The sequence below is a fragment of the Nelumbo nucifera genome, chromosome 1 (assembly GCF_055504915.1).
Source record: "Nelumbo nucifera cultivar China Antique chromosome 1, China Antique-T2T, whole genome shotgun sequence".
NCBI classification, from domain to species: domain Eukaryota; kingdom Viridiplantae; phylum Streptophyta; class Magnoliopsida; order Proteales; family Nelumbonaceae; genus Nelumbo; species Nelumbo nucifera.
The window spans coordinates 120,506,327-120,529,701 of record NC_142649.1 but is presented as its reverse complement, the minus strand read 5'-3'; the positions used below and the strand labels follow the sequence as shown (position 1 = coordinate 120,529,701).

Below are 23,375 nucleotides of genomic sequence, written 5' to 3'. Positions count from 1 at the left end.
GGCACTGCGCTACCGATACTCAAGGGAGGCTTGGCATGCAGGCTTGGCTCAAGCATGTCCCTTTACCTCGCCAGCCCCTTGCCCAAGCTGATTGAGCTATCCCGTTGCCCCTAGCGCACGGGTGTGCTCCGGCCCAAGCGGTTGCCTATCATCATGGCACACAGGTGCCTGTCATCATCGGCATACAGGAGACCCTTCACATCGGTGCCAAGTCACCTCATCGGCGCATGGTCGCCTTCCATTATGGTTGTCCCCCTTTAGCACGTAAGCGGCGCCTCCCATGGACCGGTCTGAGCCAGGAGAGTGCCCCGGCCATTGGACTTGAGGTCATGATCCAATGCTACTGACGTTGGTGGAGCCATCCCATCGGGCAACTCCTAGCCCCTAAGCGCATAAAGGCTTGTCCTGGCCTGCCTTGGCCAGGACGCCGCACGGGTTTCTTCCGCTGTAGAACTACCCCCATGACAGGTAGGCTCTGATACCAAGATGTTATGGGCCCGAGCGTAGGATCTCGTCACGAGTCGGTCCACGGGGAGAACCTTTAGCTTCCCCTTGTGCCTCCCTTTGCGTGCAGACCCTATTGTGGCAACCTAATGGGTGATTTGTCCAAGAGATCACTCGAACTCTCCTCACTCTTCCTTTGACTGAAAAAACTGAGTGCCTTTATTCCCAATTCACAGCTCCTTAAATAGGAGATTACAAGAGGTGACTCCTTATTGAATTCGACTAGGCTAGGATAATCCAAATCAAACTCCTACTTCTAATAGGTAAACAAACTTCTACTAAGAACAGAACTTAACTCCTATTTCTAATAGATAAAGTAAGAATAGATGGGATAAGGTAAGAGCTGGCAAGATAAGTTGTCACGTGGGCCCCTCCTCATTGCCGTTGTCGGCAGCGGTATGTCCTTCCCACGAATGCATCCATAACAAAAAGCTTGTCCAAATGGAGCCTAATTTTCGGTCACAGACACAATGATAAGCCATCTTTCTCAACAATGACCTTTTCCTTAAAGCTCTCAATTTCTACAGAAGCAGTAGCACTTTCTATTAATAATATCAGCAATTCTATCATTGTTTACTTTAGTGGAATTCCAATAAAGTCAACAGTGCTCTTTCAAATTGCTGAGGATTTTTTTACTGGTGTTTGCTTGCTAAGGATTCAAATTACACACACACACACACACAAAAAAAAATGACTAAAATTGATAACTTGTACAAAATCCATAGTGTGGTCCAACAAAAGATTCATACTTCTGGAAGACAATGAACCAAAGCTTCCTTGAAAACATCCATGGTAATTGTATAATCAGTTATGTAGCAAAGATCCATGGGACTAAGTAATTGAGGTTGATCATACATCATAGCATGAAAATTTTCCTACAGGCTACTGCAAACTATAGGCATGGCAATGAAAGTTTATTTATTTACTTATTTATTGCAAAGAAAATTGAATCTTTTATTAAAATAAAAAGAAACAGGAAAGGTGACAAGATATCATTTTTATAATAAATAAAAAAAAAATGAAAATTTTATTAGAGAGTAGAAAAAACAGCAAGGTGACAAGATATTGCACCCAAAAGTTCAATGCCCATACCTGACACAACAAAAGCTTTCAATCCTTTAACAACAAACTTCACTCCTCCACACCCTAACCCAATAAATAAATTAAAAAAAAATGTCAAAACCCAATAAAACTACATATAACCCAGGAAAAATCCCTTTAAAATTTTCAATATAAAACCAAAACTGCTGCCCTCCCTTTGAAACTACATAACCCATCATCATTCAAGCCTTATCTCAACTATATGGTGTCGGCTACATGAATCCAGTTTCACCATTCCATTCTGTTTAATGTCATAACCATTGTTAAATTATGGGTGCAGCATACCTTTGCCCATTTGACACTAATGTTAAGGTGTGGTACATTGTTTCTGGATGATGCCCTAGCATGAGCACAAAAAGACAAATCAGGATCCATGATGATAAGAGTTTGGCAAAAGTTTAGTGTCGGTTGCCAACCTTATGCAACCCTCCTTTATCTGGGCTTGGGACCAGTGGTGTAAGACAAGCCCACACTGGTGGAGTTCAAGTTGATAAGATATTATCGCCCACAAGAAATGAGATCATAACCCCCAAAACCAAAAGCCCTCCTTGATAGTTGACATCTCCAAAAACAGACCTTCCCACATCCAGAACTACTGACAAGCAGAAAAAACCCACCACAAAAACCTCCAAGAACCACCTACATCCCAAATCCTATCCACATCCCATCAACCATCCATCCAAAATTCAATCAACTTCCAATACCACCTCTGTCTCGATATCAGAGTTTTTTTTATGAATAACTGAAAAAACATTCATTAATTAAAATAGAGAAGTACAAAGAGAAGGGAGAGATAAACTCTCTTAACTCCATAGTTTTCAAGGCGCCAAGGCGAGGCTAGTTGACAAGGGGGGCGCCTTGTCGCCTTGTCGCCTAGGCGATGGATTTTTTTAAGTAAAAATGACACATCCTAGGGTAGTTCCCTAGGTTCCATAACCAACTTTCTTTAATAACTATCCATAATTTTCATAAGAAAATTCTAAACTTCGTGTTTAAGTCTAGAAAATCAACATATTTATGAGAAGAAAAAGAATAAAGGAAAGAAAATTCAAAAAATATAGGGGCTGAACCCCTATTTTTGTTATAGGAAAAGAAGAAAAGAAAAGGTGGAAGAAGAAGAAGAAGAAGAAGAAGAAGAAGAAGTGGAAGAAGAAATGTGTTGATTAGACAAACTTTTAAGTTCTTCCCTTGCTTACTTGTTCAGATTATGAAGTCATTGAGGGTTCAATACAGCAATTAGCAATATTTGTGTTGATTAAACCCTAACAAATAAGAAAATAATAAAGAGAAATTAGTTTATAAACACAAAAAATGAATATTTTTCTTTAATAATGTCTATCTTATAAAATATAATCTCAAAAAAATAACAATATAAAAGTATTTTATTACACAGTATGCAAAACTGCTTGGTGACTGGGCGAGGCGAGCCTCCAAGGGCACCTTGTCGCCTTGACAACTATGTTTAACTCTCCCCAAACAATTTTTTTTTTTTTTTTTGAAAAGGTAAGGTAAATTTATTAGATTAAAAACTTTAAGAGTACAAAACAGGAACATGCCAACAAGGCAAGCCTGAGAACCCCCCCCCCCCCATTACAAGCACCAAATTGACTGATTTCTCAATAACTGAGCTACATTTACATGTTTGAATTCTGGGGTGACTGAAATCCAGGATATCAGTTTACAAACAACCATCTGACATATTTCCTCTGGCCCTCTCACTCTTTGATTAAAAATTCTGTTGTTTTCTCTCAGACCAAATAGCCCAGAGCACTGCTGTCAGGATGGAAGTCCAGACCAGCTTCCCTCTTTTCTTCATATTACTGATCTTCCAGCTACAGAGCATATCCTTAACAGACTTTGGCATGACCCAACATATCCCCACACCTAGGCAGCAAACGGGCAGTGAATGCAGAGATGATAGGTAGACTCAAGATGTGCATCGCAAAGGGCACAAGACTTATCCAGGATCTGCAAGCCTCTTCTTTCTAGATTAGTTCTGGACAGGCATTTATTCAAGGCCATCGTCCAGACAAGGAAATTTACTTTTGATGGATTAACTGAATTCCAAACCTGCTTAGAAGGAAAGCCCCCCCCCCCCACTGCCACTCTACTACTGAGTCTACTGGCCATAGATTTTACGGAGAAACTACCCTCTTTGGACCAGGTCCAATTCCACTGATCATCCTGATTAAAGTCGATGTTTTGAACCTGTAAAGTTCCAGCAAACTCGTAGCTTCTTGAACTTTCCAATCGAAAAGACCTCTTCTAAACTAGGGAACCCATGTCACCTTGTTGCCATAGACTGTGTATAAATCAGCCACCGAAGCATTCTGATTGGAGGTGCACTGATAGATAAGAGGAAACTCTTCAGCCAAGGGATGATCCAAGTACCAATGATCTTTCCAAAATCTAACCCTGTCCCCTTTACCAACTTTGAGACTGATTCCCCCATCATCCAAGTACCAATGAGCTTTTCCATAAAGAGTAGCCCCAGTTAAGAGGAGGATCTCTTGTTCTCCAGTTTCCCCACTCAACCCTGAATTTAAAAGCTATCAGGCTTCTCCACCAGGCTCCCCCTTCAGTGGCAAATCTCTAGATCCATTTACAAAGCATAGCCAAATTAGTCACCTTAAGCCTTCTTAAGCCTAGGCCCCCTTCCTCCCTAGGGAGACAAATTTGATTCCAATTCACAAGGTGGATCTTCTTTTCTTCCTCCCAACCCCTCCACAAGAAATTCTTTTTGGAGATTCTCTATTCCTTTTGCCACTTTTGATGGGATAGGGAAAAGGGAGAGAAAATAAGTAGGAAGGTTGGAGAGAGTACTTTTTAGAAGGGTCACTCTACCTCCAAAGGAAAGGTATTTTGCCTTCAATGAAGACAATTTCTTTTCCAATCTTTCAATTATTGGATCCCAATGGTTGAAGAAGAGCATTTAGCCCCCAATGGAAGGCCCAAATATTTCACAGGAAGTTGTTCCACCCGACAAGCCATAATATTGGCACACTCTCCCAGGTTAGGAACCTGACCCACTGGGATGATTTGGCTTTTATTGAGGTTAACTTTCAAACCTGTCACTACTTCAAACCAGCTGAGAATCCCAAGAAGATTTTCCAGTTGCTCCTGAGAAGCATCAATGAAGAATAAGGTATCAAGTATCATCTGCAAATTGAAGGATATTAACTCCCCCCCTAGGGAGATTGCAAACCCTTCCCACAAGCCTGAGTCAGCTGCCTTCTGACTAAAAAGAGATAGAATTTCAGCAATACGAATAAAGAGAAGGGGGGAGAGGGGGTCTCCCTACCTGAGCCCTCTAGAACTCTCAAAGAAACCTGCTGATTGGCCATTTATTAGAATGGAAAATTTGGGAGAGGACACACAAACTTTCATCCAGTTTCTCCACTTTTGCCCAAAATTCATTTTTTCCAAAACTCTATCTAAGCATCTCCAATTGACATGATCGTAAGCTTTTTCTGTATCCAGCTTATACACCAGACTAGGCATCCCCTCTCTCTTCCTAGAGTCTATTAACTCATTTGCAATTAGAACCGAGTCAATCATTTGCCCACCCAGCACAAAGGCACTTTGATTGTTTGAAATCACACAATCTAACACCCCCCTCATCCTCTTAGCTAAGACCTTGGCCAAAATCTTATAGAACTTGTTCAAAAGGCTTATTGGCCAAAAATCTTTTAAATGACAGCCCCTTCAATCTTGGGAATGAGTGATAAATACATTGTTCAAACTCCTTTGTAGAGTCTTGGGAATGAGTGATAAATACATTGTTCAAACTCCTTTGTAGAGAAGCACTTGAATGGAAGGTCTGAAAAGCATTTAGAATATCTTGCTTCACAAAAATCCCAACACTTAACATAAAACATGTTGGAGAACCCATCAGGCCCAGGAGATTTATCATTGTCCAAGTTGCTGATTGCCATCTTAATCTCTTCCTCAAAAAAAGGTTTTTCAAGGAAACATCTTGATCTTCACTCAATCTTTTAAAAGGAAGGTTTATGGGGAAAGGTCTGCATTTCCAATTTTCCTTATAAAGGTTTTTATAGAAAGAAGTTGCAATTGCTTTGATTTCTGCAACTGATTCACCCACCTTTTCATCCCAAATAAGCTTGCTAATTGTAGAAATTCTGTTTTTTGCATTTGCCAACTTATGGAAATAGTGAGTGTTCCTATCCCCTGCTTTCAGCCATTCTGATTTGGCCCTCTGTATCCACTTCAGTTCCTCCTTGACTACCAATTTGTCAAAAATTGCCTTTGCTTGAATTCTTTTCAATTTTAACTCTTATGAAATTGGGCCTGTTTCCTCAGCTCTGTCAATTTCATCAATTAGGCCAAGACAAGCTCTCTTTTATGTTTCTGAGTTAAAATTATTTTCCATTTTCCAGATTTTCAATTTTTCCTTAACTGCCCCCAACTTTTTCGCTAAAACAAATGAACTAGACCCTTCCACCTGCACTTCACACCAAAATGATCTTAATAACAACAGGAAGTCAGCCTCTTCAAACCATGCATTCTCGAACTTAAAAGGAGCTTCAATTCTGTTCCTACTACCACAGATCAGCTGGATTGGAGCGTGGTCTGAGACGGGTCTCGGAAGTATCACTTGCTTGAAATCAGGGAAGAGCTCATCCCAGTTTTCAGAAACCAGAAATCTATCTAGCCTGACAAGAGTTGGATTATCCTAATTAATTGTCCAAGTAAAACTTCCTCCCACTAGAGGTAGGTCAATGAGTTCAAGATATTACAACACAGACCAAAACAATTGTTATCTTCCCACCCCTTGTTTGTCTAGTGCATCAGCAACATAGTTGGCATCTCTTTTCACCCCATTCGAGTTCACTTCCATTTCCTGTGTTAACCATTTAAACCTTCTTTTTTCATTAATGTATTCCCGCCAACCCAGATCCTCTTCCTTTTGCAGCCAGCTGATGACCAACTTTGAATCCCCTTCAATTATTAGTTTTCTAATATTCATCTCCTTCACTTTTTGAGCCCCTTCCAAAGCATCTAAAATTCCAGCCCTCAAAGAGTCTCCCACACCAATCAGTCCTGAAAAAAGACCAATAATTCTGCCAACCCCATTTTTGAAAACTCCTCCAATTCCTGAAGGGCCCCAGATTCTCTTAACAGCTGCCATCAAAGTTTAGCTTAATAAAACCATTGGTAGGAGAAGACCAGCTTGGCCTTGTTACAACCTTTTTTTGGGGATAATTAACAGAACTTGTTACAACCTTATTAGGAGCAGAATCAGCTACTACCTTCCAACTTCTCAACAAATCTACAACAGAAATATCCTCGAATAATTTTAAGGTTTCCACCCAATGGACCACTCTAACCGTGATTACTTCAATCAGAGCATCCCTACTCTCTTTTTCTGCAAAGATTCTTTGATTTCTCTCTTTCCATATTGTCCAACACACAGCAGCCCTGATCCACCTCCATAAAGTTCGACCCCTCTTTTTCTGCAAGCTGACAAAGAAGGGGTCAAATAGGCTTTGTATATTTGATAGGGGTTCCACCTACACCCAAACAAGGAAAGAAACCAAACCCAAATTGAAGATACTAAGGGGTAGGAGATTAATAAGTGATGGCAGGACTCACCCTTGGCCTTGCACAGAATACATCAATGAGGGAATAAGCATCACTTAGGTCTCTTTCTTTGGAGAAGGTCAGAGGTGTTAATCCTTTCCAAAAACACTTCCCAGCAGAAACCACCAATCCTAGGCAGAATTGGCTTACTCCAACCTCTTTAACCGAAAAGTTGACCCAAATTATCACCCAAATGGATTTAAGGACAAGAAAAAGGATGCACGGGTAAAGATACCCGATGGGGAAAGGGTCTAAATCCGATTGTCTCTCTTTGAAGGATCCAAGAAAACCCTCTCCAAACCTTGGAACAAAGTTAAGGCACTATCTAATTCAGGGTCACGCAATCCTCACCCCTTCGGTTAGAAAGGAACCACAACTCTGTCTCAATATCAGAGTTATCACCAGCAAAACCCTCAATGCTTCAGACTCTTTCCCTAATGTATCTTCCCCATTCATTTTGGACTAACTTTTTGGAAATCCGAGTTCAAACCCATCTCCACCTTATCCAACCTTTTTTGTACCTGATCATATGACCACTCCTTCCAATATTCTTGTGATTTCTGATTTTGACTTACAACCCCTTCCTCTTATAAGTTCTCTTAAATCTATTAGACGGACATGCTCTAAGGAGACCATCTTTCAAATGATGAAAAGCTTTAATTACATGAACTACGTGACCATTATTTGCTCCTTTAGGTCTTTTTGATCTCACCGAAATTTTGTTGCATTTTCCAGCCTCTTCAACGATAGTCCAAGGGTAATGCAACCTTTCTAGCCCTTGTCCCAAAGAACATTGATGTCAATCATCCGAAGGACTTTAGACCAATAAGTTTAGTAACTAGCATCTACAAGATCATAGTCAAGTTTCTCTCATTGAGAATAAAATTAGGGTTCATTTGGTTCACAGTCGGAATCAAAATCGGAATCAGAATCAGAAAGGTCTATTCCCCTCATCTGTTTGGATCAGAATCAAAATTGGTTGGAATGGATTCTCATTCCCAGGGGAGGGGAGGGAATGGTCATTCCCTCAAAGGGGGGAATGTCATTCCACCAGGAATGGGAATGGAATCCCAATTACGCCCAACCAAACAGTTGGACCATTCCGATTCTGATTTCAATTCCGGACCCCTATTCCCACAAACCAAACAGACCCTTAGTTCTTCCAGCCATAATTAGTCAAAATCAAGGGGCTTTCATTCAGTGGAGACAAATAGTTGATCAAATTCTCATTGCTAATGAATGTGTAGAGGAATTGAAGAGACCGAGGAGGAAAGGCCTTGTGTGTAAGTTGAATCTAGAGAAAGCATATGACTTGGTGGATTGGGCCTTCCTTATCAAGGTAATGAAAAGTAGTGGTTTTGGGAAGAGAAGGTGTAATTGGATCTTTGGTTGTATTAACTCTTGTCACTATTCTATTTTGATTAACGGGATTGTTAGAGACTTTTTTCCAAGATGTCGAAGATTGAATCAAGGAGATCCTCTTTCACCTTTTCTATTCACCCTATAGCTCATGTGTTTAGTAGAATGATCTCAAAGGATGACAGGCATAATAAAATTAAAGGGTGGAAGATTGGAGGTCCCAATTACTCACCTCCATTTTCAGATGATATTATAATTTTCAGCAAGGGAGGAGAGCAAGTTTTGGTGAGGAAGTTTGAGCTTGATTCTACCCTGAAAGTTAATCTTGAGAAGAATTGTATAGTGGGGCTTAATTTGGAGGAAGGGGAATTAAATACCATAGCAAATATTTTGGAGTGTTCCATTGCTAGTTGGCCTTTGACCTTCTTAGGACTTCCCTTAGAAGCAAACCCTAAAGAGAGTAGGTTCTAGAACCCAATTGTTGAGAAGTGTGCAAAGAGATTGGCAGCTTGGAAGAGGAATTATATATCCTTAGGAGGAAGGATTACTTTGATCAAATCCATATGCATGCTAATTTTCCGGTCTTTAGGATCCCTCAAAGGAGGCAAACAAATTGAGAAGGTGATGAAAGACTCTTTATGGGAGCCGGATGTTGGAAAAAAAGATCGTTTGGTTAAATGGAAGGTTGTTTATAGAAGCATCCAAGAGGGAGGGTTGGGTATTGGGAGTGTGGACAAAAAGAACATGGCTCTATTAGGAAAATGGCTATGGAGGTGGCCGTTGGAAAAGGAAAGATTGTGGCATGAAGTAGTAGGCAGCATACATGGTAGGTTGGGAAATGGTTGGGGTGCAAGTTTATCTAATCGGACTACTTTAGCTTCACCATGGAAATCTATTCGTGGCATTCTACCTCATCTACTCCATTTTGTCATGTATGATGTTTGCTCAAGGGCTTCTATTAAATTTTGGGAGGATACTTGGGTTGGCTCTTGCCTATTAAAGGATCTCTTTCTTTCCTTATATCCTTGTACAAAAATGAGTGTCAAAATTCATTGTTCCTCCCTTACTCCCTGTGGGTCACAATTGGGACTTTGGTTTTCATAGAGGTCTAAGAGACGATAGACTAATGGCCTGTCTGGATCTCCTACAAATTCTTCAAAATGTATGTCCAGACCCCAATAACCTCTTATCAAAAGAAGAAATGGCCACTGGTCAAATAAGTGGAGTGTGGGGGAATCCAGTCCCTCCGAAGTTAAAGCTTTTGCTTTGCTGGTTGCATTGGACAGTATTCTAACAATAGAACATTTGAAGAGAAGAGGTTTCAGCATGGCTAGATACTGCTACTTATGTAAGTCGGAGGAGGGAACTGCTTTTCATTTGTTCATCTCATGCGAAGTGGCAAATTTCATATGAAAGTTTTACTCTTTCCTCTTTGGAGTCCCCATATTCCAGCCCTCCTCAACAGCAGAGATATTTTCTTCTTGGCCAAGGTTCAGAGGAAGAACCGAAGCAAGAAAGATAAAATTATCTGGAGCTGCACCCCATTTGCAATGTGTTGGACATTATGGTGCAAAAGGAACAGAAGGCTTTTCAAGGATAAAGATAAGAGTTTTGATGTGGTTGTGGCTTCGGTTGGAAAGCACGTCACAAGCTGGGTCCTATCTCTTCAAGAATTTGAGCAAATTAATACTTCAGACTTCATAGAAAACTTCTGGGATCTTCTTGAGATTCAAGCTTGTAATGCGAATCTTTTTAATTTGGACCAAGTATATTGGAGTGTCACCTTGACACCTAATCAGATTGTACTCTCTTTTTATTTTTAATAAAATTTTTCTTTTCTCTTCAAAAAAAATCACCTTCAGTTTTAATAAAATTTGAAGTTATTTATCAAAAAAATACAATAGTTGCAAAGCTCTTCTGACCCAAGTCCATGCCCAACTTACCAACAATCACTTAAGCAAAAGTCTCTAGGTCACAAGTCCCTGCATCAACAATCAAACCTTCAATTCCATTGGTATTCATCTCTACCACCATCCAAACCACTACAAACATCCTTGGTCCCAGAAAAGCCAAGCCCAATTTCGTTTTCAAGAGCAATCCCCAACTAAGGAGTATCCTTCCTTGAATCCTGAAAAGTTATCTTTCTTCCTTCTTTTCTTCTAGCCTTTTCTCTATAATAGGAGGTTAGGCCCCCTCGAATTGGCCTCGTGTGTTATGCAGTAACCTAACAGAGTCTCTCAATGCAATCTGTGACTGTCATTCCTCCATCATCTATGGCTACAACCAGCTATATTCCTCCACCATTTACATCTTCATTGAACTAATGAAGAGAAACAACTGCTAGAGATGTAGGATGTGATTCCTTCTCTAGATTATCATCTGTCACTGATCCATTTTCAAAGCATCACCATCCACCTATACCTTCTCCTCAGTTTCTTGAATAAAGCTGGTAACCACCTACATCCATCTTTCATGCTCTGCCTTTCCCTTTTCAAAACCCTACCCTATTTTGATTCTTAAAAAGAATTCCTTTTTAATCCCTCAAAGCCTTAACTTTAAACCATCACCTTGGTTACTCAGTCCATTAGAATCTCTTCGCGTGGTGATTTGCCCTTAGGTTTTGTTTCTTCAAACTCATGGGCAATTACCATACTTTCTTCTCATGTTTCTTATGTCCGTTTGGACAGGTTACTAATGTATTTTTATCATCCCCTTTGGTTTTCTGTCAAAATGAGGTTGTTTCCCATCTTTGATTTTTTAATGAAATTATTGATTGTGAAGGTGCGAAGCTAACAAGATTTGAAGGACTGTATCCTGTATAGGGCTACGGTGTGGCTAAAATCTTTGGAGTTATTTCAGCAGTTTTCTTTTAATGACCTGTAGAGGTATTGGGCAGAAGTGGCAAGCAGTTCCTCATTGAAGACAAAGATGCACATGAGCTAGGTACCCCCACCTGAAGGCTTCCTGAAATTAAATTTTGATGGGAGTAGACTGGGCAACCCAGGCCCTTCTCGGATGGGAGGGGTTATAAGTAATGGAAGTGGTTCTGTGGCTCTTCCTTTTTCAGGTCCTTTAGGTGAGGGGGATTCCACGAGGGCAGAACTATTAGCTGCACTACAACAGGTACAGTTTGCTGTACAGATAGGAGTGGAGCAGCTACTAATAGAAGGTGAATCTAAGGTGGTTGTGGGGGGTGGTTACAGAATCCAGAGGCTGTAATTTGGTGATTCAGAAATGAACTTAAAAGATTCAAATGCTTGACGAGAAACTTGTATGTTAGAATACAATGGGTAGGGAGATCTGCTAATGCTATGGCTGACTGTTTAGCCAAGCAAGGGGCAACGAGAGAACATTTGTATTGGGCTCAGCTGTAATCTTTTTTTTTTGTGTGTGTGTGTTTTTTTAGTATTTGAAAGGTTGGAGAGGTCACAGCTCATGCCTCTCCAAGTGTCTTCTGTAAAAGTTGCTTCTAATTTCTTTCTCCAATAAATTCTTCATTTATCAAAAAAAAAATGAAATTATTGATTGTTGTAAACTTGTGATTGATGAACAAAAAGGGAAAAAAAAACAATCATACTTTCCTCATCAAAATAAATAAATAAATAAATAAGAAGGCCATACTTTCTAGCCAACATTTCACCAGTAACCTCTGTATTTACTACCTGTTGCTGATTGCAGTCCATCATTCCCAACTGATATTCCATTTCCAATGCCTTAAACTTCATTATCAATGTCGAGATATTGATTTTTCCCATGTTTTCTACTGTAGTGAATTTTCAACTCCTTTGATGTGGAGGGGGATAGAACCATTGCTTTTTCACTTCCATTCCTTGTTTCCACTTCCAACCCCAGAATTGTAACATAGGATAAAAGAATCAATAAAATTGAAGTTAAGATTTGGATACCCAACCTTCCAAAGGATTAAAAAAAGTCAAAATCCAGGGAGAGTAGAAGTCAATGGGAAAAGATGACGAACCCACTATCCCATTATTGTAATATAAGATATCAACAAAAGTGAGATTTAGATATGATATTGGACCCAAATTTAATTTCCCCTCATCAATCAATAAAAAAATACCAGGTAAAGAATTAGCTCAAGACAAACTCTAGGGCCATTTTTGGAAGCATTCTAAAATTTTATAGAATCGGATGCTAAAATCCAATCCCATAAAATTTGGATTACTAGCATAGCATGCTAATCATTCTGACAAAATCCACCACCCAAAACCCCATAGTTCGTTTGCAGCTAGATTTCAGAATCGAGTTGAATTATAGAATTTATCATAGTATCTGCAAGTAGAATGCAAATAGTCCCCTTTAGTATCATGTTGGCTAAAGGAGATGCACCCTATTGGCTTTACTGTGTGCATCGCCTGCCATAACAGGCATGAACCAATCAAGGACCAAAAATGTAAGAAGAGCAATGTCATACAAAAGCTGATAAAGAATTTCCTTTAATAGAATGTTCACTTTCAACCCTTTGGAGAAAGTTTATTTGTGGTGAAATGGGGATAGTACAGGCAAATTCATAGTTAGATCCTTTTTACAGCATTCTGGAAGGGGTTGATGGTACTCCAATTCCCTGGAGTAGGATCTGGAAGGTTAAAATCTCATCAAAGGTGACATTCTTCATTTGGACAGCCATTAAGTGGAAAATTCTCGCAATTGATAATCTCAGAGTTAGAGGTTTGGTTATCACAAATTGTTGTTTTCTGTGTGGCTAGGCAGTGGAGTCAGTTCAGCATTTGTTACTTCATTGTAGCTACACACAGAGGGTGTGGTCTCACTTTCTGAAGCTATTTGGATTTTGGAGTTTCATGGGTATGTCACCTGACTTGTGATAGGTGGAAAGGAGCATTGCAAGATGGGTATCTATATCCAACAGATTTGCTGGTTTTAACTTTCTTCATTTTGTCGCTAATTGTAATTGGGATGAAATTACCTGGGACAGCTCCTTCAGTTTGTAATTGCTTATCTTCTACGAGTCATTGATAGCAAAGGACATGTAGCAGAGGATCCAATAAGCAATGCAGGATTCACCTACATGATACACATTACCTCTGAGCTACAGAGCCTATACAAATCACATGGGCAAGCACCTGAGACCGTTATGAGACTGTTGAAGATTTTGTTAGGCACAACCATTCTCCCATCATGACAATCACTTGCAATCATATCTTTCTGTTATTTGCTTTCCATCGTAATGTTCCAAGGCAACCCTCTCTCTATATATATTTTGAATCACCTAGTCACCTACGTAATAGATCATCAATCATTTCTATCCTTTATTTTTACTTTGTGCCTTCTCTATGAGTAGGTTTTGAATCCCTCTTTGAGCAGTGCTTCAATATTACACCTTGAGGGAACCCTCCTCTCTTCTCAGAGAAGAGGATTGTATCAAACGGTATCAAATCTGTTCAGTCCAAGGGAAGGGATGAGCAAGTTAGAGGATAGTTTGAGCAAGGTGGAGAAATTGTAGGAGAAGACTCTTTCCCATCTCAACAAGATTCTGGAGAGACTCAACCTGTTTTTCCCACCGGAGGATCACTTCCGGTAAATCTCCCATCCTAAGGGAGCATTGAATGGGGCAGAAGATTTAAAAATAGCACCGAGTCTGGTAGCCTCTACTGGTGAAGCAGTAGCTAGGGTTCAGAAGGGCAGTGTGAAGACCTTCACCCCTCAAGCCAAGACCCACTAGTCTTCCAACCCCAGTCTACTAATCATCGCATCTACATCTGTTCTGATATCTCAACCCCAGTTGTCGCTCCCCTCCCTAAAGACAGAAAGAAACCTATTCGAACAGACCTCATCATAACTTAATCCATTCACCATGCCCCTCTTCCTTATCTCCACCTATTTGCAATCCCCTTTCATCATCTGTAACAGTGTTTTGCACTCTCAACTCTCAAGCAGCCCTTAAGTCTAGGTCCCAATCCTCCTCTTGGATCTTGGAATCGAGTAGCCATTGCCTCCACATCAGACCACCCATCCCCTGCTTTTAGCATCAAATGTCAGGTTGCCTTTGGGCATAACCCAAAACCCTCAAAACCCATGTATAGAACCCCCTCCCCTGTCACCATTGCTTACCTTGTTACAAAAAAGATCTCTGCTACTTTGAGTGGTTGAGATAGCCGTGGTATGCCACTTGCTCAAGCAGCTCTTCGCCATCCTCTCTACTACAGGCATCAGAAGGAGTTACAGCACATCCCCAATAGAGCATGCAAGTCTCCTGCTATCTACCCTATCAGATGCCTTGTTGAAGACCTAAAGCCAGAAGTTCGAGTTGGCATCAAGAAGGAGGAAGCCTTTCTCTTCCCAGTCAAGAGAAGAGGTATGTATCATTGGCTGAGATCCACCAGCTTCCTAACCGTTTCATCAATACAATCGATAACAACCAGAAGGTCTTCCTTAGAGAACACATTGGCCATGATTCAAAGACGTTATAAGGGCAGGGTGTTGTTTTGGGTAATTTCTTGCCCTCAAAATTACAGATTATTGAAGCATATCTAAAAACATTACAGATTATTGAAGCAAACCAAGCACCTAAAGCGAGGGAGAGGCTAAGCAAACAATCTTGTTGTTGAGGTTCCATTAATTGTCATCTGCAACTGTTCATCTCCTCGCCCAGTCAAAAAAACCATTCCTGAACTGCTTTGTCCATCTCCCCTAAGATCTCTATCACTGGAAAATCCTAACATTTGGCAAGAAAGACTTTATTGCTGGGTCATGGCTTTCTTTGTTGCTTGTGATGCTATTATTTATTCATACTGATCAAAAAAAATGCTATCATTTGTTCATTTTGAAAAGCCTCAAAACCCAAATCTCAGAGTCCCATGTTTTTTATGGCTTCCACATCACTATTGAAAACATCCACTCTGAGATGTACAGCCTCTTGTTGGAATCATACATCAAGAGCGTGGCCAAGAACCACCTGTTTTGCAAGTTGAGACTAGCAGCTTCTGCCCAATATTCTGGTTGAAGAAATATGGAGTGATGCCACGCTTAACTTTCTCACATGACTCAAGAGACAAGGAACTACATTGCAGGTTTGCATGTATATTGTACAAGCTGTCAAGGCAAAATGGGAGTGAGAAGCAAATCAATGGAATCATGTGCAATGCTTTTCCATGTGCTTTGCTGAGAATGAACTGTGATCTGATGAACCAATAATATCAAGTTCATGGCCAATCATTTGCTTGACACCTTGGGATATGGAAAATTTTACAAAGTTCAGAACGTGTTTGATTGGGTGGAGCTGATCATAAGTGGTGTGGAAACAAGTGTTTGTCACGGATTTGATGGCCCTTGCTTGAGAGAAGGCAGTGGTCACGATGAGAACAGCTCCATTGGTGCAAGAAGGAACAAATTTTTAGATTATGGCCTGAAACTTGACTCCCAAATGCTTTCTCTGTTTCAATTCAAACAGAGAGATGAGTTGAGTTTTGAAGACATTGACCTAAGCACAAATGTTGGCTTGATTTGCAAGGATTATTGGCCGTTGGAAGACAAGTGGTATTCTGGTTGTATTGTTGACTGCAATTCAAAGACCAAGCAGAATTTGGTCAAACATCCTGATGGCATCAATGGCTTTGGTTATGGTGAGATGGTTGTATTAGCTGCCAGTTGGAAAGATTGCCAGGAGCTTGAACAGGGAAATACTATATGGGCAAGACATACAGCCCATTAAATGTGTTCAACCATTGTTGGGAATGGATCACATCTTGATGGATATAAAGATTTGAAGCCATTTCCTGGAGAGAGAGATCTGTTCCTGTGCAATGTTCTGGAGCCCATGATTTTGCAAGGATCAGTATACCCCAGATCATTTCATTACTTGGAGGCCTTCTTCCTTCTTACCTTCTCAAGTGCAAACAAACACCAGAAGGCATCAAAACATGCCACTCACATAAACTGACAGCAGGATACTACAGGGTGTTCGGCATTTTAAGAAGGTGGTGTCATCATGCATAGGCTTGACTTGCAACTCAAGGTTGGAAATTCCCTCTTCCATGTTTCTTGGGTAAGTCAAAAATTTGGGACCAACCACTTAACCCAACCTGCCTCACCACCCTTTTGCCTAATGGACTTCTTCTTCCCTACCCAAAAGCCATCTTGGATTGTAGAAATGAGAAGTGCAACAGCCCAACATATTACCAAGCTTTTATTCAATAGGAAGGGATGACAGCTATGGAAGCCATCTAGGAGCATTGGGAGGACCTCCACAATGAATTTCCCCATGTCAGCCTTGAGAACAAGGCTGTGGCTAACGGGGCATGAATGTTAAGAGCTGTTGATAGCAAAGAACATGTGGCAGAGGATCCAATAAGCAACATGGGATTCACCTGCATGATACATATGGCCTCTAAGCTACAGAGCCTATTCAAATCACATGGGCAAGCACCTGAGACTGTTGAAGATTTGTTAGGAGCAACCATTCTCCCATCATGGCAATCATTTGCAATCATATCTTTCTGTTGTAATGGTCCGAAGGGACCCTCTATATATATTTCGAATCACCTAGTCACCTACCTAATAGATCATTTATTATTTCTATCCTTTACTTTTACTTTGTGCCTTCTCTGTGAGTAGGTTTTGAACCCCTCTTTGAGCGGTGCTTCAGCATTACAGCTCAAGGGAACCCTCCTCTCTTCTCAGAGGAGAAGAGGATTGTATCAATATCCTTGTTTTTGAATCTTTGATGGTGATCTTAGTGTTTCCCTAGAGGCTAGAACTGTGATGAGGAAACCTCTCCCTCGCACTTCTGCTTCTCCGTTAATGCATATTATATTGATCTTTACCTTTCTAAATTAAAAAAAAAAAAAAAAAACTCAGCTTGCACCCAACAGGGAGCAAGGCTTGCCACTGCAGAATCCAATGTGCAGTCATTCCAACCAAAGAATCAAATCAAATGCATATTCAGATTGAATTGCATCCTAATTAACTCTGTTGCAAAATATTCTTGGCATAAATTTACAATACATTCTGATGAAAGTGCTACCCTTTTCTCTTCTATATTTAACTGAATCTCATAACAACAATGTGAGAGATAAGGAGTGCACCGATTCCATTAACAATTTGTTGGGACCTTACACAGAATCTGGTCGTACCTTTGCGGGCTCGTTGGCAGTTCTCCGAAGCCTGTCGGAAAGACGGATATAACCAAACGACCAAAAGACCGAAATGAATGCAGCAGCGATACCTCCAGCAGTAGCATAGAATGTAGCTGGTGATGAGATCTTCCCAGTAATAACCACCGAGAATGATAGAATCACAGCAGCCACCACAGTGCAAACCAGCTGACCCCAAAACCCTAAACCACCCAACCTCTTGAAATACCTCGAAGTGTTTTCTAGTCTCTTGACCACCTAAACGTTAAAACCACAATCTAAGTATTCGAAAATTAAAGAAGAGATACACATGATAAAGCTAAAGCTAATGCATTTCAAAATAACAAACAGGTGAAATCGCATTATCCAGTTAGGGATTCGAATGATTGACAAGGGAAAAAGGTTTACGAGCATTCGGGTGATTTGGCTTTAGATCCTCAATTGAAAAGATGAAAAAGAGGAGAAGGGAAAGAGTAACCTGAGCGAGTTTGGCCTTTTCGGATTCGTCGGTTGGGGAAGGGAAGGAGGGGGACAAAGGACCGGAAGCGGAGGCGGAGGCAGTGGTGTCTCCCTTGGCGAAAAAAATATAAAAGGAAGGAGAATTGGTTCGCGTCTCAAGGGAACGGAGAGGAGATAAGGGAAGGTCGGAGGTGCGACGGAAGGGGAGCGTCCGGTGACGGAGACGAGGGGAGTGAGAAGGATGTAAGGATCCGGCCAAAAGGGCTGCCGCCGCTCCTCCGTGAGAACGAGCTGCTACGGGTAGCAGTAACGTCTGCATTGTGAAGGCGGGTCCGGCGGGAATATGTGCGTGAGGAAGCAGAGGAGAGATGCAGGTTAAGCTGGGGGTTGATTCCTCCTCCCGAGTCTCGACTTCGTTCTAGTTTCTACCAACTACAAGTGTAAAAAAGGATGTGGATTATTGTAATTGTGGACAGTCATGAAGCCGCTGACTCACTCAATGAAAATCTTCGTGGATCATGGTTATTGGCCATTTATTACCACGTTGTCACGGTAAGACATAAGTTTAGTCTTGTCCACGCTCGGCGGGCTTATGTTAAGTGACATCATCGTTATTTTTTCTTATAAAATTTTTGGGAGAAGTAATGTTATTTTCAGGCAAACTTCCAAAAGCTTAATGTACTCTTTGAAGAGGGGTGATCGACCTCCTTGGGTGCCTGACCTTGGCACTCTTAAACCAATTTCCCTTACGGAGCAACTCTGATTAATGACTAGCATGGCTACCCGGGTTCCTCATGGGCGCACACTTGCCTATGGGGATAATATATGGACCGGCACTATGCCACCGTCATGGTAGGGAGGCTCTACACTTGGGTATGGCCTAAGCACGTCCCTACACCTCGCCAGCCCCGTGTTTGAGCTGATTGAACTATCCTGTTGCCCATAGCGCACAGGTGTGTTCCGGCCCAGAGGTTGCCTATCATCATCGGCACATCAGGTGCCTACATCATCGGCATGCAAGAGTCCCTCTCATCGGCGCCTAGTCACCTCTCATCATGGTCGTCCCCCTTTAGCACGTAAGAAGCGCCTCCCATGGACCGGCCAAAGCCAGCAGAGAGCCCCGGGCATGCGAACTGAGGTCATGATCCAGTGCTATTGAACTTGGTGGAGCCATCACATTGAGCAACTCCTAGCCCTAAGCACACATCAGGCTTGTCCTAGCCTACCTTGGCCTGAATGCCATGTGGGTTCCTTCTGTTGTAGATCTACCCTCGTGACAGTTGGTATCAGAGCAAAAGCATATAGAGCCAGTTGAAACAGTAATCTCGACAAGCAACACATCGTGGGGTGCGGTCCCTCGACACTTCCACTAGGGTACAAGCAAGCGAGCATACACATCAGGCATGGCAAGAGGCCATTCATCGTGTCCCCATTCCAATGACCCCGAAGCAACGCTCATGCGGGGGCAGACGCATGGGCCATCTCATGGAAGGCATATTGTGGCAATTTGAGTGGGGGAGTGCCATGCTTCCTCACGGACATTAGTTGCTGTTCATTTTGGTGAGGTGTGGGCAGTGCGTCTACATCTTGGTTTCATGACGGATGAGCCATTGTTTCGTAGCTTTGTCTGAGGCACAACTAAGGCGAGGATAGCAGTCCGAAATTGGTTGGTGTCGATGATTGGTCAAGAAATATCATTGAAGTGGCAGTTTTGCATCAAATAGGTCATCAGTTGAAGCCACAATATTGGAATGTTAAGAAAGTGAGTACACTGGTCGTTGGAGCATGGCGGCCCTACACCAGCAACGCATCAGGAGGACATGCTCAGCTCACATAGGTGGAACATTCGTAGCAACCATCACACATCACAAAGCGAGTGCATGTTCGGCAACATCATGGGTAAAAGTTGCCACACTCGCACTCACATTGCAGTCAGATCTCCTTGAGGCAGAACACATTGGGGCCCCCTTGGAGCAAAGAGGTAGCCTGAACCGATGAGGTGAAGTGTAGTTTTGAGGGCCAACAGAGCATAAGCCATGATTAGGTTTGAGTAATCCACGGCGAGGTGAAGTCTGCATGCCAGCATGGTGAAAAGATACTTAGCACACACGCCAACAGCAGGAGTAGACCTATCACATCGTATTCGGTAGCACCACCGAAAAGCTACCATGAAAACGGTCGGGCCTTGAGGTAAAGAGATACATGGGGAAGACCTCCGCGAAGCATACACATCCAACTTCGAGGGCCCTTCTCACACGCATCTCAATGGCATAGCCATTGCATGGTTTGAGTAACCTCAACACAGGGGGTGAGGTCCAGGTAGACCGGCATGGTGAAATGGTTCTGTCCCCATCAATGGACACCAACATAGGCGAGACCTGGGCTGACCAGACGCGCCCACAACTGGATCACACGTGGATGAGGCGAGACACAGACGCCCATTCACAGAAGGAGCCATTGTCGAGGATGGCAATGGTTTGAGTGGGGGAGCCTGTCACAGTCTGACACAGGCTTAGCCTTGCCTACGCTTGGCAGACTTACGTTAAGGGACACCATCATCATTTTTGCTTATAAGATTTTTGGGAGAAGTGATGTTATCTTCAAGCAAACCTCCAAAAGCTTAACGTACTCTTTGAGGGGTGGTTGACTTCCTTGGGTGTCTGACCTTGGCACTCTTAGACCAACTTCCCCTACGGGGCGGCTCAGATTAATGGCTAGCATGGCTACCAGGGTTCCTCATGGACGCACATTTGCTTTATGGGGACAGTGCATGGACCAGCACTGCACCACCGTCATGGTAGGGAGGCTCTATACGTGGGTCTGGCCTAAGCATGTCCCTACACCTCAACAGCCCTGTCTCTGAGTTGATTGAGCTATCCCGTTGCCCATAGTGCACGGGTGTGTTCCGGCCCAACTGTTGCCTATCATCATCGGCATACAGGAGTCCCTCTCATCGGCGCTTAGTCGCTTCTCATCATGGTTGTCTCCCTTTAGCACGTAAGAGGTGCCTCCCATGGACCGGCCAGAGCCAGCAGAGAGCCCCGGCCATGCGAACTGAGGTCATGATCCAGTGCTATTGAACTTGGTGGAGCCATCACATCAGGCAACTCCTAGCCCTAAACACACATTAGGCTTGTCCTGGCCTACCTTGGCCTGGATGCTGCACAAGTTCCTTCCACTGCAGATCTACCCCATGACAACGTGGCATGAGAGAAGGCTCTAGGGCATAATGGAGTGGGTCCTAGCTGTGATCTGCTGATTTATTGAGTGTTAATTAACAAAGCCGCAATTGAGTATTCATTTCGTGCCTTCGTGGGCATAATAGAGTTGCGTCCTTACCGGAAAACGGGAGTTCTTTACTCTTTTGGGCCACTCGACTATCGTGGGCTGGTAGGAGGGCTCTAGAAAAGCGTTTGGCGGGGATTTTCCTCTCTAAACAAACTTCTTAAGAAGCTTTTTTTTTTTGATAAATTTTTAAGAAGCATTTTTTTCTTATAAGCGCTTAATGAGTGCTTGCTTTGCCTGGTAGGAGGGCTCTGGTACTAGATATTGGTCTAATCTGACTCGGTCCAATATGATCTATTATAGATGGATCAGGTCCGATCTAATCCCATGAATACTTTGGACTAGACCAATATATTGTTGACCGTCCAATCTATTCAAATTGGTTTTAATTTAGAGTGGTCTAACTCAAACCTAGTCATTGGTTCAATCCGACTTGATTTAATATAAATCCAGATGATCTAGGTCCAGTCCAATAAATACTTTCGACCTTAACTTGGATTGATCCATTTCAATATGCCTTATTGGTTCATCCAATTTGTTCAAATTGATTTTGATTGGGACCGATTATCAAATGTAAATCAGAACTTGAATTTTAGTTTTTGGAATAAAAAGTAACATTCAAAATGGCTAGTGGCCAATTATACACTTTCTTTTCACTGGATCTAAGAACTAAGCCGAAGCCGAAAAAAGGCCTAATTCTAGTTTATTGATGTTACATATACCCAAAAAAAAATCGAATTTGTTTCCAATGGATAACATTCAATGTAAATCTGAAAATTAGGTTGTGTTTGATTTGATAGCAAATCTATACATCTCTCTTCGACGTAAATCCTTACATCATTTTCTATAATTTATTAAAATTTTATAATTTTCTATAGTTTCAGGTAATTCCCAGTATTTTTCCATAAAAATCTATAACTTCTAGTAGTTGCATATCTAGATTTTTTTTTGTAAATTCCAAATAATTCTCAATAACTACTGATAATTTCTTGTAATTATTTCAACAATCTATGAGAATTTCATGTTAACAGTAAATCACTGATAATTTATGAGAATTTTCAGTAATTAATGATAATTTCATACTATTTTTCTATAATTTATGAGACTTACTGTTTTATTGAAAATTCTATAAGTTTCTATAATGTCTGGTAATTCCTGGTAAAATTCTATAATATCTCTATAATTTCTGGTAATTTCTATAATTTATGAAAATTACTGTTTTACTTAAAAATCTTTAATTTTCTAAAATTTATGGTAATTCCTGGTAATGTTCAATAGTTTTCAATAGTTTCTAGTACTTTTTCTACAATTTCTCTAATTTTCTATATTTTCTATTAATTGTGGGTAATTTTCAATAATTATTGACAATTTCTGGCCAATTTCTATAATTGATGAGAATTTCTTGTAAACAATAAATTATTAATAATATATGGCAATTTTCAATAATTATGATAATTTATAATATTTTTCTTTCAAAATTAAGAGTAATTAATAGTGAACTATTGTGAACAGTAATTATGAAAATTCTATAAATTTTGAGAATTATCATTAAATTCTACAATTCTATAATATATGTAAATTGTATAATTTATGAGAATTACTGTTTTAGTTATATTTCTATAAATTTCTATAATTTCTGGTAGTTTTATATAATTTTTGCTATTTTTTATAATTTATTGAAATTAACAGTAAGTTCACATTAATATAATAATAATAATAATAATAATAATAATAATAATAAGAAGAAGAACAATAACAATAATAATAATAATAACAATAACAATAATAACAATAATAACAATAATAATAATAATAATAATAATAATAATAATAATAATAACAATAACAATAACAATAACAATAATAACAATAACAATAACAATAACAATAATAATAATAATAATAATAATAATAATAATAATAATAATAATAATAATAATAATAATAATAATAATAATA

At 40.7% G+C, this 23,375-nt stretch overlaps 1 protein-coding gene across 1 annotated transcript in view; it reads right to left on the bottom strand.

Moving 5' to 3' along the window:
- Positions 1–18,578, bottom strand: part of LOC104588143 (protein TIC 21, chloroplastic-like) — a 28,255-nt gene extending 9,677 nt beyond the window's left edge. The window contains exons 1-2 of the mRNA XM_010245964.3: positions 18,151–18,578; positions 17,673–17,930 (exon numbers count right to left, since the gene is read on the bottom strand). Coding sequence (XP_010244266.1) covers positions 17,673–17,930; positions 18,151–18,450 — 558 coding nt within the window. The 5' untranslated portion in view covers positions 18,451–18,578. The remainder of the gene's footprint in view (positions 1–17,672; positions 17,931–18,150) is intronic.
- Between the last annotated feature and the right edge of the window lie 4,797 nt (positions 18,579–23,375).